We start from the raw sequence: 17,951 nt of genomic DNA, 5'->3' as shown, positions 1-17,951 counted from the left end.
GAGTAAAATTTTTCGACAGTGCATTCAAAATGTTATTTTTCCTAAATAGTTAATTGATTTTTCAACAACTTTGTCAAACATAATATTTTGATCGGATATCTGGATTTTGACTTCGACTAAATTGTGTGCGAATATCGAGTGAATTGTCTCATTCATTCGAGTCTCGCAGAGAGCTTCGACAAGATGATGGGTTTCTCTTGCCTGCTCAAGTTTTGTGATTCGGATAGCAACCGCAGTAAAGCTAATAATGCAATTGGAGTTATAAGTAAGTAAATCAAGTAAATAGTTTACATCGAACATTTGATAGCTTTTATTCTTCAAAATATTATTATCTGCATATAAAATTTACAAATAATATTCGCACTAAGAACAAACGAAATCCTCTACATGCTATTCTCACGTTGACTAGTAATAGATTCATTTTTTGCTCGCAGTTACAATTTGAATTGATTTTTACGTAAAAGTATTCCTGTATTTTCAGTTGATATTGTAATTTGAATAACCGGATTGAATGTTTAAGGTTTAATGTTCTGCTCTTCACTTCATCAGCATAATGTTAATCATTTCAAGTAGCTATTTTATTGTATATCTTTTGGGCGGTCTATTATTCGTTTTTATCAACGGTTTTGTTTTGTTGGTCAAAAAGTATATTTTCACTAAACTATGTTTCTGCATTTTTTGTTCTCTTCATTTTCAATGGTGTACATTCGTTATTACTGCTTATGTGTTATGTGCTGCACATCTAAACAATGTTTTACATTTTTCTAACATTTTCTTATATCTATATAGTAGTGTAACAAACGCTTCTTTTATTTAGAAGATCTACTTTTTGTCTATCGAGGGTCTAATGGACTAAAATATGAGATCTATGTGAGATCGATTAAACAATACTATGAATAACTGATGGCTTTAAAAAAAAGTCCGAATCCGTCCAAATTAAATTCATTAGAGCGTTCAAATCAAGCCTCTTACAATGTGAAATGTTCGTTGGGATTTAATTCAAAGTTTCATGGAAAAAGACGGTTATCTCATTTAAACGTGAACTTAAGTACAATATTTGGACCAATCAAACAACATACAATAATGTGGTAATGATAAAAAACAGTCCGGCTCCGCGGCTAGATAGTTCCCACTACAGCAATGCTAAACTCGTTTCCAAAAGAACACCCACAATCAAGCTGGGACGAGAACATGTAATTTGGTAGTGTATGAATAAATAATGTATGATAGTGAGTACATAATTTATTAATTTGCGATGTCGAAATAAGAAATCTGTGGAATGATAAAATCAAATTTCTACTCAAGTGGAGACGAACTAGCGTAGTGGTAACATCCATACCTCTCAAACTAAAAACCAAAAATGGAAGTAAAAGTGACGAACCAGCCAAAATGTGTTGAATGTCACTGTAATATAGAAAGAAAAAAAAATCTACTCAACCTCCATCATCGAACGAAATGCATTGAACTGGTGAAGTAATTATGTAAACGTGCATTTGGTTTTGTAGTATACCTGTTATTTGCTAGTGTTCTTATGGACAACCACCCACACTTAAGCTTTGAATAAGGTTCAGTTAATAGCCTTTTAACATCTATTGGATTTCTCAGTTTTTAGTGCTAAGACCTGCATGTAGTTCATTATCTAATCTGCTTCTAGAGACTTATTTAGATGTAAAGAGCGCCACACAGCACTTGAAGTGAAAATAGAACTTTTTTTTCAATATTTGACATAGCTGAAACGTGACATGACTGTATGATCGTATTTTTTTAATTCAATTGATGATTTATACTGATTCGATTCAATCCTCAGTATCGAAGTAAATTGTGATAGATACATATTCGAACGTATGAAGTATACCATCCAATGCGACTCAATGTTAGAAAAAAATTTACACTGCTTTGTATTGCCAAAGAGCTTGTTATATACTGCTTACGATAATGAGTTTCTATGTCACATTCCACTTTGTCATTAGAATTATATCTTTGCTTTTTTTTTTGAACACTATTACTCGCCTCGTTCGATCCACTGGAAATGAAAAATTTCATCAATGCCATGAACCACATTTTTTCACATCCGCTATATATGTATGTACATTCTTATGTGTCATGTCTTGTACGTGCTTCAAAGTTCTGGAACAAAACTGTGTCGTTAGAGTGGGCACAAAAAATCTTAATTATCTGTTCAACAATTTCCATTGCTTTTGGTACTGATCGGTTGCGCTTTTGTGGTATAAAAGTTCATAAACATTCATTAAATAAGTGAGCTTTCTGCTTTTTAACTAGCTTTATAAAAACAATCATTATTTGATATCATCTATGGGAAATTATATATCATTTTTACTTATTTGTGTATCTCCTCTCCCTAATACGAAAAGTTTTTTTAATGATACGATTTTTGCACACTTTAAAATTGTGAACGTGTTTCCCTAGTTGTGTTCTTAACCTTAACGTATTCTTTGTTCGCCTTCTTCAATAATCCTTTTATGGTTGTAATTCACGAAAGTATACAAAACATAAATCCATAAAACAAACATCTATCGGCGCGTTCTTAAACTCACATTCCGCCATTATATGCGTAGTCTGCTTTGTTATGCATCACCAAACAGTTGTCGACGAAGTAAAAACTATCAGAACGTGTATCGAATGGGTTCATAATCATCTCGTTCACTGGAATGTTTTGTTAGAAACGATTTAAAATAAATAAGTTTAAACATTTATCACAATTGATATGTTATCAATTTTCATCAGGACAAACTAGTGGCTTCTCAGGTCAAAAATGGTATTCAAAATGTTCAGAAATCAATTACTAACGCTCTATCCCACCATTTGATTCAATATAGTTTGTTGATAATTAGGAATGCTGAAATAAATGACCATATAGTAGCTAAAAGTTTCTTCCAAACTTTTGCTGAAACGTTGTTACACATGGTAACTGCAAAATCTGTGTAAATTTCGAAGCTTTTCAGTTTTTTCTCCGGATCCACAGGCGATCATAAATACCACTATCATGAGACTTCTATGTAGACGATAACAAATACTATGATCAGACAAAATAAGGCAATATTTCTGATTTAGTTTCCTCTTTTTTAAGAGGTTTTGAAAGCTCCATCAGCCTGTTTCTTCCGCACTTTCGCGTTCCGGAGCAGGCAGATACTCCGCCATCGTGGCTATGAAACAGACTCAGGGTGGCCACTCAATTTCAATTTTTGAATTCTCGCGTTTTTCTCGACTTTTTCCCGCATTAATTCACGCCGTTCCCGACTCTCAAAAATGATAATTCAATAATATTGTGTCGTTAGTTAAAAATAGATTTTTGAAATCGGAATTGTGAAAATATTTTTACTTTATTGTTTCCAGGTTCCTCATGTGACAAAAAATTGGCCATGGACGGGATTGTTTCTGGAATATATGCACCTGGGACCTGAAGCGCTTTAACCCTTTATAAGGCCGTGGTAACTTTATTTCCACCAACAAAAAATTTGTTTTTCGCTGCTCTCGGAATATTATTTCAATATTTAACTTGATCAAAAACTTGTAAAGGTATCTGGCAATACTCCATTTTATACGATATTAATTTGGGAGTCGTTTTTATGTAACAAAACCGCGATTTTAGAACAAGTTTAGAATGCATCAAGTTGATAAGTTTTTCACTGTAAGTGTAGTATTTAGGATCTACTGTGTGAGATCATGCAGTTTTTTCAATGAAATAAATGGTCTATTTGATGAAAAATTCAAATACACTAGAAAAATTGTTTTAATTTTTGCATAACCAAATTTTTTTCTACCGTTTCAATAGTTTGTTTTATCAGAGATAAAAATGTGTTCTTCCTCATGTAAGGATTATGTTCTCTGAAGTTTGAGTCGATAGCTTGCCTAGTTTCCACGGTCTTATAAAGAGCTGATACGTATCAGATCCACCCCATCTCTACTTACTCTCAGCACCCAAAAGGTTTCATTTATTAGAATAACTGATCAGTACGTCATTGATCACATCCAAACATATTTCGAAGATGTCCCGTATATGATCAGTTCCTGAGTTGAACCAAAAATCCATAATGCGACTCTTATATGCAATCGAAATTCTACAATCAATTCAATATAAGTCAAATCAAGTAACTAAGTTACTTAAATCAAATCTCATCAGCATGTCTGCACAATCAGAATACAGTAGAACCCCGATTATCCGCGGAATAGTCTGGCTAGCTCACCACGAATAACGAAAATCGCAGAGAACGCAATAAAGAACTAAAATTGAGGTTCAAACACGAAAAAAAAAATTTCAGCACGAAAACTATCTTTTATCAATACAGATATCATTGAACATTCATCTATAAGGTCGTATACACCAGTGGTTAGATAATGTGAAAGCCACGACCAAATGTGAAAGTGCATGAGCCTATCCCTCACTGACAAAGGCCTATAGATTTACTATGGAACTCGCTGTCGCGAATAATCCGCACCACGGATCATTCGCTCGCGGATAATCGTGGTTCCACTGTAAATGAAAATTTAGCAATAATATATACTCATTGTACTCATTATTATACTCATTATTTTCAGTAAGATTCAGATTTAGTTTCAGTAGGATATGTGGATTTATTCAGGTTTTTATTTAAAATAATAGCCCGTGCTTAATTATTTCATTAACTATCGCAAATGAATTTACACAGAAAACCTGTCTTGTTAAAATAACGCTGAACAAAAATGTTCAGCAGGAATAGGAGCATATGTGACGAGATGGAGTAAATAACACGAATGGACGCAGTGGTTCACACCCAACAGGGGGGAAAAATAACACGAAAAAAGAAGCACTTTTTAATGACCCTTAATCTGGCTCCTTTTTCTTTAAATGCGTCCCATTTTTATTCCAGAGCCTTGATTCATTTTAAGGACTTTTCGTATGCTGGATCTACATTTCAATTATCAACTACTATTTTTTCGAAGAGATGAATGCTCTAAGAAAACCATAAGAGAAAAGAATTTGAATTGATCGTATTATGTTTCTTAAGCGTTATCACAAATCCAGTTCAACTTTCAATACTTTCTGGACACCTGTATCGTAGTAACGACGAGGAACGACAACCAAAATGTGCCTCTTTCCTCGTGGCCAGAATTTTTGAGCATGATTCTAGTCTCCCACTCTATGACAGTACTGTGCTTTCATAGTCTTTTCATAAACTTAGTCGACGTGGCTGTTGAAGTTCAGCCGATCATCAATAAGCACTCACAGGTATTTCACTTCTCCGAAATCACCAGAATCATGGCCGATTTCACTTCGTCTGAGTTTTTAGAAGAGTCTAGTTATTGATTGAGTGATTATTATTTAAACAGATATTTAACAAGTAGAACACGATTTTAGTTTACGTGTGATTTCTAAAACCGTATGTGAGTAGAATTTGACTATTTTTGTCATATCTTCTGATACTTACCAACCTTACCTACGCAGCGAAAAATTTAGGGAGAGGCAATTTACAATCCAGGCACATTTATCGTAGTAGGAGTAAAAAACTAAATCTGTATGTAGTACAAAAAACATGTACCCTTACATCCTCAATCTAAAAATAAATTCATACTCTTCCAGTTTGAGCAGATTCAAACTGAATTACTACAAAAGGTGTTTTAATTCTCAACATTTCTCAAAAGATTTACATAACCTCCCTTTGCGATGGGAAGCTGCCGCTTATGTAATGGCCCGAACAACGAACAGATGGTTGCCTGCGACGGCTGCGAGACATGGTTCCATTTCGCTTGCGTGAATGAATCACCCGGTGTGGAACATCGTGATTTTCGATGCTCGGAATGTGCCGCGAAGAGGGAGAAAAAGGGGACAATATCCGGTAGCAAATCCGAGACCGGAACTGTTCCGAAACCCTTACCTCAGTTCGTGGCTCTCTGTCATCGTCAAGGGGGCGGTGACAAATCGCTTGTTTCAAAAGTCAGCAAACGTTCCACTGTTATGGAGCTTGAGATGCGTCGGATGGAAGAGGAATTGGCGATGAAGGAGAAACAGCTAGAGGCGGAAAAGCTAATCCGCGAGAGGAAGTTGGAAATTGAGCAGTTGATAGCGTAAAAACGATTTCACCAGGAAAAGGAGCTGGAGGAGAGGCGACTGGCTGAAGAGAAGGAGATGCTAGAGAAGCAGCTGGCAGAAGAAATCGAATTTCAGCGAAAGCAGCGCACTCTACAAGAAGAGTATCAGCGTGACCGCCACCAATTGGTTTTGGAAGAAATAGGAAGCGATGACGGCGCAGTCGGAGGAAAATATTTGGATGATTTTTCCGAAAACGATAACCGGGAAAAAGTGCACGATTGGCTCATCCACCATGTCGATCCGGGTACGAAACAGGGGATTCTCAACGAAAGCGTAGACCAGGTCCTGAAAGTGTACGAGAACCAAACGCTCAAGCGGAATACGCGCCAGCCGAGACAACTCCAGTACCAACAGGTCAACCGTCAATTCGGTAAGCAAGAATCCTATAGGGATGGAAGTCGGAGAAATGAGGAAGTATTGTCAACGTCGACGAGCAATTCTTGTGACGGGTCGGAGCCTACCAGGGATGCTCCGGATGTTGTACGGCAGACCCGAGCAGTTTCATTCAGTTTCACGCGCTTCTAAATAAGGTCCGGGAGGCGGATGCTCCAAGAAGCGATCGATTAGAAACTTTTATTCCTTTCGGGATGGCGGTTCAAGAATTATGTGACCATTTGGAAGCAGCTAGCATACAAGATCACTTGGTGAACCCGATCCTAATACAGGAACTAGTCGAGAAACTTCCAACACAACGCAACGAAGCGCGAGTGTGTGCGAGTGGGTGGGTGTCGATGATTGACCGACCGAGTAACTCTTCGGACATTTGCGGATTTCACATCCAGTTCCGTAGCGGAGGCCACTGAGGTGATTTTAGTCTTCGATCCAAAAGGAACAGCATCTGCCAAGGAAGACGGGCCAAGGTCAATGGAGAAAGGATTCGTCCAAGCACACAGCGACCCTAGTAGTCCAGCCATGAAACCTCAACTTGCTTGTCAAGTCTGCAAGAAAGATGGACATCGAGTCAGGAACCGCGACGTCTTCAGGAGTATGACTGTTGCGGAGCGATTGAAATGGAAGGAGCAGTACAAGCTGTGCGAACGGTGTCTAAACGAGCACGATGGTTGGTGTAAATTTAAAATAACCTGCAATATAGGAAACTGTCGTGAACATCATCATCCGTTGGTGCACCGTAATGCAACTACCAACTCAACTCCGAGGCAGGCAGCACCTCCGGCCACAGCACAACATCACGCTCACACCACAGAGCAACGCTCGGTGATCTTCAGGATTATACCGATCATATTCTACTACAATCAACGATTTATATAATTCCGCTTACTTGGACGAAGGTTCGTCTATGACGCTTATTGAAGAAAGCCTCTTCGATGAGCTGAAAGCTAGCGGAGAGCCGCAGCCATTAACGCTTCAGTGGACAGATAATATCGTCCGTCGAGAACTGGGTTCCGTGTGCTTATCATTGCAAGCGTCAGGCGATACAACGGGTCAACGATTGGCCTTGAACGAAGCCCGTACGGTGAAGAATCAGCATCTTCCGAGACAGCGCGTGAATTTTAGAGAGATTATCGGTCAATGACCGCACCTTCAGGGACTGTACACGGCTAACCAAGAAGAAGAGGAGCCGAAGATTCTGCTCGGACTTAACAATATCCATCCGATGGCGCTTTGGAATCAAGAATTGGAACAGGATGTATGCCGAAAAATCAAAGAATAGCAAACGAAGCAGCATGAGCATCAGTTGACGGCAAGATACGTTTGGTCTTAGACGCGTCGGCTCAAGTGAATGGAACGTCGTTAAATTCCATGCTGCTTTCTGGACCGGATCTTTTAACATCGCTGCCAGCCATTATTCAGCAGTCGACCGGTGGCTTTCAAAGCGGACATACGCGAACTGTTCCACCAATATCGGATTCGGAAAGCTGATAAACACGTATTGCGTTTCTTCTTCAGAACAGACCTTTCGTGTAAGCCGGACGTGTACGTTATGGATGTGGGAACCTTTGGGGCAGCTCACCTACATCCACTCAATACAACGGAACGTGTTCTTGGGATTATATGGTGTCCCCAAGAGGATGTTTTTACTTTTTTGACCAACTTTCGGAAGGAATTGCTATCGTACCTTATCAACGATCAGCGATAGACAAAGCGGATTGCTCTCCGATGCTTAATGAGCCTTTTCGACCCGCTCGGATTCCTATCTCCCTTCACAATCCATGGCAAGATCGTTTTACACTATCTGTGGCGTACTGGTTGTGATTGGGATCAGAAGAACGACGACAAAAGCTGCACACGTTGGTCCCAGTGGATATCGAGACTTCCTATGATTGAATAAGTAAAACTCCCGCGTTGTTATCTGCAAGGTGCTTCTCCGAAGGCCTACAAAGACTTACAGCTTCATGTATTCGTCGATGCCAGCGAACAGGCGTATGGTGCAGTTGCTTTTCTCCGAATCGTAACCAACGATGGTATCCGGTGCTCGCTGGTGATGGCAAGAACAAAGGTGGCCCCGCTGAAGCTGATGTCAATCCCTCGTATGGAACTAATGAGTGCAGTGCTAGGAGCGATATTGCTGAATTCAGTTGAAGGTAACCACGAGCTGAAGGTAATGAAACGCACGCTCTGGACCGACTCGCAAAATGTGCTTTCGTGGATCCGATCCGATCAGCGGAAGTATAAACCATTTGCGGCCTTAAGGATCGGCGAAATACTCCAAGAGACGAAGATCGACGAATGGCGTTGGGTGCCAACGAAGTATAACGTGACAGATATGCTCACCAAGTGGGGCAGTCGTCGAATTGATCGAGCACCCATCAAGGTCATTCCAGATGCTACCGAAAGAATGCGGAAATTGATGATTTGTGATGTCAATTATACCATTGTTCTGCTGAAGCTTGCTTGACGTGTTTAGCTTTACAAACTTTGATCTGTACTTACTTCGTGCATATTTTCAGAATGCATTCGAAGGTGAAATATTTTACATGTCCGTTCAACACGGAAGCAAAATAGAAACTGAGGTGCCAATGAGCACAATATTTATAGTGCTCCCACGGCTTTATTCAATCAAGGACTCAAAGGGTTCAATAACCAACACAATGATACAAAGCACAAGGCACATAAAGTTCGCACATAGCACATTCGCACATTTATAACTACTCAAAAGCTATCGATACTCCACCAAAATCTTCCGAATGAAACCAAGGCAAGTACCCTAAACCCACTTTGAAAACACTTGATTAATACGAGTATTAGTCCCGAAAACTGATATGCATCAAACGCTGACCCATTGACTTCCATGGACTTTTAAGCATATTTATAGATTTTTGTAATTCACCAAGATTGCTAGATTTTTGTAATTTCAATAGTTTTCAAAGCAGTTTTAGCCGGTTTGGAGTTCTCGTGAACGTGAACATGAACAAACTCTTTTTTGTTAATAATTCATCAGTCCATATATAAAACGCGAGGAAAACATCTTGTAACGATAGGAAGAAACATTTTCTAGTGGAAAAAATATTCAAACACAATTCATATCGATAAAAATTGAATTAATTCAACATTTCACTACGATTCTGAATTTCCACCTTGGAATCGAGATGTTGGTGAATTCACCATAGTTCGCCGACTTTGGTGAACGTGAACGTGAAAACAGTGGTGAATATAGACGTCAACATATTTCCCCGTACATGTTCACGTTCGAATGTCCCAAGACATTCTGAAAATTATTTCACTGTGAACTGTAAAAGGATATGTTATGCAGCTCTCGAGTTTTCAGTGAAAATTTACATATGGATGCAGTTTTATTGTCGGATCTCTGCATGGGTTGAAAAACTTTATTGATTCGGGTTGATTCGTGGGCAACTGTATATTTTATCCGAATTACTTTATTGAAGATCGATGTTTATTCACTTCACGTTTACTGGCAAACTTTTAATATGAACGTGAACAAAAACATTCTATTCACCACGATTTTTTGAGATGTTTGTTTGCAATGTTGTAACCTGTGAAATACACACCGTGTTGTACACTGTGAAATAATCGTACCTTTTCACCACCTGTTCATGTTCACGTTCACGGGAACTCTAAACCTGCCTTAACTGTGGAAACAAGTTTTTGGGTCAAGAATTAGTAAACATCACTCATACACCTTTTATCTGTCGAAAATGTGTATCATATCACTTCGTTTATATGGCAAAGAGGCGGATGTGTATGGTTGCATCCTCTCCCTCTTCGCAAAAATACCGAAGCGCTCTCCACCAGACGGCATGAAAATCGACGCGGTGCCTCCTCCGAACAAAATTGCACCACTGCGTGCAATATATGTCTTCCATTCTTTATTTGTATCGAGCAAAAGAGCTGTGCCAGCCTCAGTACTGAAGCCGGGTTCAGACGGTGCGAGTAAGCATACGAGTCGGTCTAGTCAGTTACTGCAGTGCAGCTACTCACACCGTGTGAACACATCATGCCAGTTATTGTCATGTGTGATCCGGCGTGCGAGCTACTTCAAAGTTTTTTGAATTTACTCGCACTTGCATGCTTCACAACGTCAAAAACAGAATTTAGCGTTCGAATCAGTGATGCCAAATGTAATGAAATGTCTCTATTTTTAAGATATTTGAAAATATGTGAAGATATTTATAGACTTCAAAATTATTGGAAAAACAAATAAAACCCTCATAGTTTCTAAACGAAATAATTGTTATTTCGTTTTGCACGCTGGCGGGGCACGCTTTCTTTTTGAGATAGTTTTCTTGAGAATCTCTAATATAGAATCATTATCAGATCACAACTTACAAAAAAAAGTATTGTTCTAAGAAACAGAATACATATTCGATTTAAAAAAGTACATTTTCATTCATTATTAAAATTTTTGAAGCGTATTTATTGCACCTGCAAATCGACTATCATTTTCATTTCACAAAATAAATAAAATTAAAAAAAAATCTTTTAGACTACCATTTATAACATCACATCCTTTCGGAATTATCTGAGCTATGGATGTTTTCGAGATTCTAAAAAATATCGACAACAATCCCAACGATATTCCAAAACAAAGGCACATCAATGTCATTTCTAATTTAACTCTTGCAGGTACAGCATCCCTCATGACTGTATCTTGGCGTTGTATTCGTGGAGCAATTAAATCCAACAGTTTTTTCACTTGTTCAGGTGTTATTATCAACACTGCTCTGTAATCTCGGGGATCCTCATCGTAGAGTTCCTTCAATATTGTATTTGTTGCTCCTTTTCTTTGCATCTAATTCCTGGCCCGAATCCTTTTCTCTTTCTGCTTTTTCGGATAGTACCTTCAGTTCAAAGAAATTCAGCACAAAGTATGTATTTTTAAACACGATCAGCGTTTGTTTTGCTATAAAATTGTGTGATGATACATTCAACTGAAAACCTAAGATGAAAACTGCCAATAAAGAAGTCGATTTTGGACCAATCATTTGACAAATTCGGACCTGATTGCTGTTTCTGACTATTTGATGGACATTTGAAAAGTCGCCTGGCATCCCTGGTAAACCCGTGCCGTAGTATCTAGTTTCTCGCCAGCAGCTCACACTGTGTGAACGGACAAGGCGAGTCAACCAATTGTCAAGCGAGTCCACCGGGTCAGTAGCTGCTCATTGTCAAGTCAGCTACTAGCAACGTATAAATGGGCCTTGAGAGAGGCTGCTGTCTGCTAGCTGGAGCGAAACTGTGACATGAATAACGATGAGTATGGTTTGAGTTATAAAATTTTCAGTTCAATCGCCTCTAGACTTGAAAAAACGCCCATTTGGAAAATTAAACCAAATTCTCGGCCTTGAAAAAGACCATTCGCTACCGCCTGGTCGCTAGCCATGAATCAAGAATGCAGTGATATCGCGAATAGTTTGTTTACACTCAATAAATTGAAAACGGTCGGGTTTTTGAATTGCAGTGTTTTCTCTATCCACATTGTCCATAGAAGAAACGCAGCATTTGATATTGCTATATCATGCTGTTTTCTGATTTTGCACCATTACTGAAAGAGGTAGTCCTACGTCAGAAAAAATAGGTGATGAATTCTTAGGTTTTCGTTATTATTACACAAACAAAATAGTTGGAAATAAAGTAACGCCAGATAGGCCAACCAGAAGACCGTTGGGCCATTTGGGATTCTGTATATATGTTGATTTGTTGAATTAAAATAAAGTAAAAATAAACATGATACGGCTCCGAGATAGTTGCAACAACACAGTTTGTTTCTGACTGCCACAACAGTTTTTATTCAATCAAGGACTCAGAGGACCAACACAATGATCTAAAGCACAAGGCACATAAAATTCGCACGTAGCACATTCGCACATTTATAATTGCTCAAAAGCTATCAATACTTCACCAGAATCTTCCGAAAGAAACCAAGGCAAGTATCCTAAACCAACTTTAAAAACTTGATTAATGCGAGTATTAGTCCCGAAAACTCTCTAGAAACGGCTAAAGGCAGTTGCAATAAAAATCGAGTTGACATTTCAAATATGTTCTATACGAATATGAGTTTGTTATTATGCAAAGAAATGGATAATCCTCTAAGCCAGGAAGTTCCTCTGTGACTTTCTCAGGTCGAAAAAGATGTCATCTATTCGGGAAATATTGAAGGTATTTCTCGGCGACCTTCTCAGCTAGCCAATAAATTTTGAAACATAATACGAGTGATGAGCAAAAATATATAGTTCGAGAGTTTTCAAAGGAGTTCTCTCAGTAACCTTATCAGGTCAGGAAAATATCTACGCACGATGAACCACACCACTTACTACAGTGAATTCTGATTTTTCTTACACATTCCCACTAGAAATTATTCATTCCATGATAATCGCAAGGGAACTACGCTATAGAGGCGACCCTTCTAGTCGCAAATGTCATACTAACATTCCTTCCTCTGGTGACTGTAAGGACGTGGACCTGGCCGGCAACGTTACTAACAATATACAGTTCGAATCACCGAAACCGGCACAATGAGAATGATTTACTACCCCCAAGGGTCATTAAGTGTGTTCTTTGTGCAATTTCACTGGTTCAAGTTAATCACGGAGATTAACAACGAAGTGTACAGTCTACCTAAGCTCAAGCTCAGACTAAATCTGCATGGTGGCGTACGAAATCGAGTTTGTACCATTGTCCATTACATTCTCACTGCTAAGCCGACAGAACTGGAATACCCTATTAAGAATATCAATTAGAAGCGATGAACATTTTGAACACCATTAACCTTCAGCTGCCTGATGAGAATGTATGTTATCGGTATGCTATCAAATATTTTATCTACTTGCCTAGATCCGGTGGAATAGTTGGAAATTCGTAGATGTGCTCACAGGTATTTTTTGAGTAAGGAATGCAATAACCAAACTCGAAGTCAAACGATTTCAGCAATCGGTCCTGATAAAAGTGTCTTTCGATCATCCTAAAATTTTTCACACATTTGCTACCAACCGTAAACTCAACGCTGTAAAGAAAACAAAGAATTCAAAATTATTTGGCTAGTGAAAACAAACCATCCTTCAGTTTATAACATACGTTGCTCCGACAGTTTTCAGCTTGAGGAATTGCGGTGTAAATTGGTATCGTACATAACGTCCAGCGTTCGGTTCCAGAATCTCTTCCTCTTCGACAGGATGTTCTTCGCTGCCAGCCACATTGCTACTATTGATTCCCTCGGTTGGTCCCGAACAAGAATTGGAATTCTGGAATGGCTCACTCGCGGACGGTTTAGCTATTTCAAATAGAACTGTTCCACTTTCCAAGTCACGAATTTTGAAGCGAGTAAAATCGATTTCATAAATATTGGCATCCGGAGAACAAAGATAATCGTCGGTTATCTTGTTTAGTTTGAGTACATATTCGGGCGTGATTATTTTCGGTGGCGATGGGTTACCAGCAGAGCTAGATGTATTCCCAGAACTGTCGCTAGGAGCAGTTCCAGGATTAGTAGATATCGAGGACAATTTCTTGCCAATAATGCTCATCTTTTGATTCTACTAACAAACGTACACGTATGTGGTTTCTATTCGTTATACACTGAAGTTGAAGGAAAACCGATCGAAATTAATATTATTACAATGCCAATCTCATTTATTTTCAATTAAAACATTCAGTGTCCTTTTTCACGCGTGTCCTCAAATGTAGGGATGAAACGTCAATTTTATGTTTATTTTTTCACCTTTGCTTGGTGATGAATGAAACGCCGCCGCAGAGTGCAGAGCCGGCACCCTAAAAATGTGATTTCATATTCGATTGAAAATGTCCATGTTATTTTCAATAGAACCGCCCATGATCATTATCATGTTTTAACCTGAGAGAGAGGAGCCAGCTCACGTTTGTTGTGATCACTCTTATGTCAACGCGAACCAGTCACGATGAACCAAGGGGAAGTATTGAAATATGTAGAAAATTTCAACATGAAATTTTTTGGCAAGACATTTTGTGTAAAAATAATTTTGACGTCGGACTACATCTTTCATTTGTATACTGAAATATAAGTTCAAAGCTTCAAAAACGAGAGTGTTACATTGGAGAAACAGGATTTTGAGCAATAAAACCGCTTCGCCGATTGAAAGAAATGGTATGATAACCGCTTCATTCGAAATATAAAATGTCTACGCGTTATAAGTGTGTTACTTATTGATCCAAAAACTTGTTTCAATAGCTAAAAATTGTTTCGAAAGCAAGCTATTGAAATCACAAAAATCTGTATATAAGCAGGTGCCAGCTCGGAAATCCACTCAATTATAATTTAGTTACTGCTGCAAAAAAAAAATTGCTGCTGTGAAGGAGGCGACCAGTACGAAGAAAGCTGCTGCTACTGCTGGTGTGGCTGCCCGAAGAAAAAGTCAAACAAATCCTTAAAAAACACTGCATGCAAGCCGAAAACGCCGAAGCCATAGAAGTCTGCAGCAGCTTCGAAAAAAAATACCATCGCCACACATAACGCACAACACGAGAGAAAACCAGATAGTGTTTTCAGCAAATCAAATCCAGTTCTTTTCAGAGAGAGTTTATCAAATATTGCGGTCGAATACATTTTTTTTTGTATTTTCTCCGATAAACGCGATCAACGTAATATTACAATGTATCTTGAGAAAGACAATTCATTCCTGCTCGACACTCGCACAAACAATGTTTACTCATCAATGTCACAAACGGGAAGTGGGTGTTGTGAGGGAGGGCAGAGTGAGCGCAACATTTATGTAGACTGATTGGAAGCGACAGATATGTTGTCTATGGGAAATTGTATACAAATTATATCACACATAAAAGGGAGAAATAATCTTGACCCTTTTAGTTTTTTGGACAAGACTAATTGGTTCACCTTCACTATCGGTCAATTCAATTGGATCTTCAGTGATACTATTGCCTTGATAAGCTACATGCATGTCAAATTTAGAATTTGTATATGAATGGTCCATCAGTGATGGGCAGGAATAGCATGGTAAATATGACGAGAGACTGGTAGGATAATTCTCATCTTCATCCGAATCGTGATCACTACCTGTTAAAAATGCAGACACAGCATCCGTTTTAGTCAACCTATTATTATTTCCATCGGACATAAACAAAATCCCCTCAAAATGCACCAGAGAGAAATCAATGTTAACTCTTTTCATTGGAAGATTAGCACTTATTTAATATATTCCACATACGCTGCATATTCAAATTGCATCATATACAATCATCGCCCACATTGCAAAAATCGATTCATTGAGCTTACAGCAATAGGTCAACCTGGAACCAGTAAAAGAATGAAAGAATGAAAGAATTCGCGAAAACTGAACGAACGATCGGAAAAAGTCACAAATGATTCACACAAGATCTCCTCCGACAAACAAATCATAAAAATCAGTTTGCTTCTTATTTGTTTTCTTATTGTTTTAGAAATCATCGAAATAATTCGTTAGGACAACTATATCGAAATTATCAAAGTGAAAAAAACTTGTTTGAATGGGCCGATGTTGCTGGCAGCCATGATGTGGGCTTACCTGGTACATCTTTTATTATTTCCTACATGATCAGTGTTCAAATTTTTTACCCCCCATATACTTCTGTTAGACGCAGTCCTACGTCAAAAATCAAATCGGGGATAAAAACGCACAAATGTCCTCACAAACAAAGGTTCACGTCAAGTTTGAATACTTTTCTCGTAAATGAATGACAACAACTTGCTTGATTGAAATTGTCAGATTGGAATTTTCTTGATGAGAATGCGTAAAAAGAATAAGAAGAAAACAAACTATCTGTCATTCAGCTGGCTCCTCTCTCTCAGGTTTTAACCCTTTGTGGTCGTTTGTCTGCTCTCAGCCACCACAGCAAGAAATTATACTAATTTTGTACACTACTTTGTACTATATAACATCATATGCCCTAAAATTTGGTTGCCATATAATGGGCCTAACTGGCATATGCATGCAAAAGTGGAGGCCATATACATACATGGCAAATGCTTACCGAATTTGTTTGGATGAATATGCAACTTTGACCGGCTATGATAGCGATTATGTTGAAATTGAATTGCGATCTAATATTCATGAATTGTCAAAGCACCAAATACGACTTTTGCCATACTCATATACGATTTATTACAGACATAGAAAAAAACAAATGGCGCAAAATATTTTCGTGAAATGTTTATTATAACCGCACGAATCGCCATTTTTATATATGAGTATTTATGTTCGTAGAAATAATAATTGATTGATTGACTTATGTCGGGAGTGGAATATGAATGTTTAAAATGACACAGATTGATTGAAAATTGGTTTGGTGAAAACTGCTCCGATGTGGGTTTGAACTCCCCAGCAAACATTGAATCGCATAACAAGCATATATATAACATCATATGCCCTAAAATTTGGTTGGCATATAATGCGCCTAACTGGCATATGCATGCAAAAGTGGAGGCCATATACATACATGGCAAGTGCATACCGAATTTGTTTGGATGAATATGCAACTTTGACCGGCTATAATAGCGATTATGTTGAATTGAATTGCGATCTAATATGAATATATTCATGAATTTTCAAAGCACCAAATACTACTTTTGCCTACTCATATACGATTTATTACAGACATAGAAAAAAACAAATGGCGCAAAATATTTTCGTGAAATGTTTATTATAGCCTCACGAACCGCCATTTTTATATATGAGTAGTTATGTTCGTAGAAAAAATAATTGTTTGATTGACTTATGTTGGGAGTGGAATATGAATGTTTAAAATGGCACAGATTGATGTTTGGTGAAAACTGCTGCGATGTGGGTTCGAACTCCAGTCATCTAGATTATCATCCACCAGCTATACCGCGCGGCTATCTGAAATTTAATTCAACAGCAGTTAAAACTTTCGAGTGCATCAGCATTTTATTGACATTTCAATGTGATGTAATATGTTCTTTATTAGGATCTAATATGATTTACTGTTTCATGATTTTCTTCAGTATGCAACACGATTTACTACAGTACTGAATCGATTTAAATTATACGCTTATACGACACATAAACTGCATCAGCGTAATATACGCATATGATGCGGATTAAATATATTTTACGACAATATACATCATGAAATTGATGTTTATTATACCGAATTGCGACTTAATTTGATAATGGTATATAAAATCGAGTTTTTACATTTTATGCGATTTCAAATATACACGATACATACTTTGATTGATACTATATGCGATTATGATTAACTCGGATTTCTTGTAAGACATGGCACGTGCAAAATTATACGATTTTATGTTTGCTGGGCCTTAACTGCATTTTGGGGACTGTTTCGGAAGATACCATACGATTTATAGCATATAATATTTATATGGAAACGACACATCAAAACACAATGTTTGGTAAATACTTATCTGCAGTTTACATAAAAATAAATAAATCTTGTT

At 38.0% G+C, this 17,951-nt stretch overlaps 1 protein-coding gene across 1 annotated transcript; it reads right to left on the bottom strand.

Annotated features, from left to right (window-relative positions):
- Nucleotides 1–283: 283 nt before the first annotated feature.
- On the bottom strand, nt 284–14,216 carry LOC129769144 (protein unc-119 homolog). Its single transcript, XM_055771225.1, has 3 exons — nt 13,580–14,216; nt 13,336–13,508; nt 284–2,664 (listed from the first exon to the last, which is right to left on the bottom strand). The coding sequence occupies exons 1-3, from the start codon at nt 14,026–14,028 to the stop codon at nt 2,552–2,554; spliced, it is 735 nt and encodes a 244-aa protein (XP_055627200.1). The 5' UTR covers nt 14,029–14,216; the 3' UTR covers nt 284–2,551.
- Between the last annotated feature and the right edge of the window lie 3,735 nt (nt 14,217–17,951).

This window comes from Toxorhynchites rutilus, chromosome 2, assembly GCF_029784135.1.
Source record: "Toxorhynchites rutilus septentrionalis strain SRP chromosome 2, ASM2978413v1, whole genome shotgun sequence".
Classification (NCBI taxonomy): domain Eukaryota; kingdom Metazoa; phylum Arthropoda; class Insecta; order Diptera; family Culicidae; genus Toxorhynchites; species Toxorhynchites rutilus.
Note: the sequence above shows the minus strand (reverse complement) of the source record. Positions and strands in the feature narration are given on the sequence as shown.